Here is an 873-nt window from a genome sequence, read left to right on the forward strand (position 1 = left end):
GCCTAAGTACCAGATGCCAACACTAGATGAGCTACTTCCAAAGCTAAACAACGCGAAAGTGTTCAAAAAGAGAAAACACAACAAGGAATACATTATCCTTGTTGACAGTTACTCGGACTACGTCGAAGTCAGTCAGCTATAGGTAATCACATCAACAGCCCTCATAGAGTTCTACAAAGAACAGTTTAGCGACAAGGTATCCCAGACATCCTAATGACAGACAACGATCCACAGTATACCAGTCGAGAGTTCACGGAGTTCACGAGAGAGTGGGAGTTTAAACACCTCACATCCTCACCCTACCACTCAAAATCCAACGGTAAATCAGAATCCGCAGCAAAGATTGTGAAGAATCTTTTCAAGAAAGCCATAGCAGACAAGAAAGACCCCTGGCTGGCGCTACTCAATTACAGAAACACCCCAACTGAAGGAATCAAGTCCAGCCCAACAAGGACACTTGTACCAGTGACAACTAACCTGCTATATCCTGAAGTTGTTGACGGAGTACAAGAAAGTCTACAGCTCAGGAGGCAGAAAGCCAAGAGTTACTTCGATAAGAATACTAAGACACTACCCGAACTGGACATTGGCTAAAACGTCCAAGAGGCTGGACAACGAAAGAAGACCTGGCAACCAGGAAAGTGCCTCGAGAAACTGTCAGACAGGTCCTACCTGGTTTAAACTGACACAGAAACAGTCCGCAGGAAAAGAGAAGACCTCAGACCAAGGTTGGATGCAGACCAGGCCACCAGCATCGCACCAAGTCTGATCCCAGAGGAAGCCAAGTCTACTGGTGAAGCTGACACTACAAAGCCTGAGATGCCTGATACGCCAGATCCAACTATGGCCAGGAGAACCAGCTCGAGGAAAGTC

At 46.7% G+C, this 873-nt stretch overlaps 1 protein-coding gene across 1 annotated transcript; it reads left to right on the forward strand.

Annotated features, from left to right (window-relative positions):
- Window positions 1–213: 213 nt before the first annotated feature.
- Window positions 214–594, forward strand: LOC138046213 (uncharacterized). The gene has a single exon (XM_068892892.1). It carries the CDS (start codon window positions 214–216, stop codon window positions 592–594), a length of 381 nt encoding a protein of 126 aa, XP_068748993.1.
- The last annotated feature ends 279 nt before the right edge of the window (window positions 595–873 follow it).

Source organism: Montipora capricornis, chromosome 4 (assembly GCF_036669925.1).
Source record: "Montipora capricornis isolate CH-2021 chromosome 4, ASM3666992v2, whole genome shotgun sequence".
Taxonomy (NCBI): domain Eukaryota; kingdom Metazoa; phylum Cnidaria; class Anthozoa; order Scleractinia; family Acroporidae; genus Montipora; species Montipora capricornis.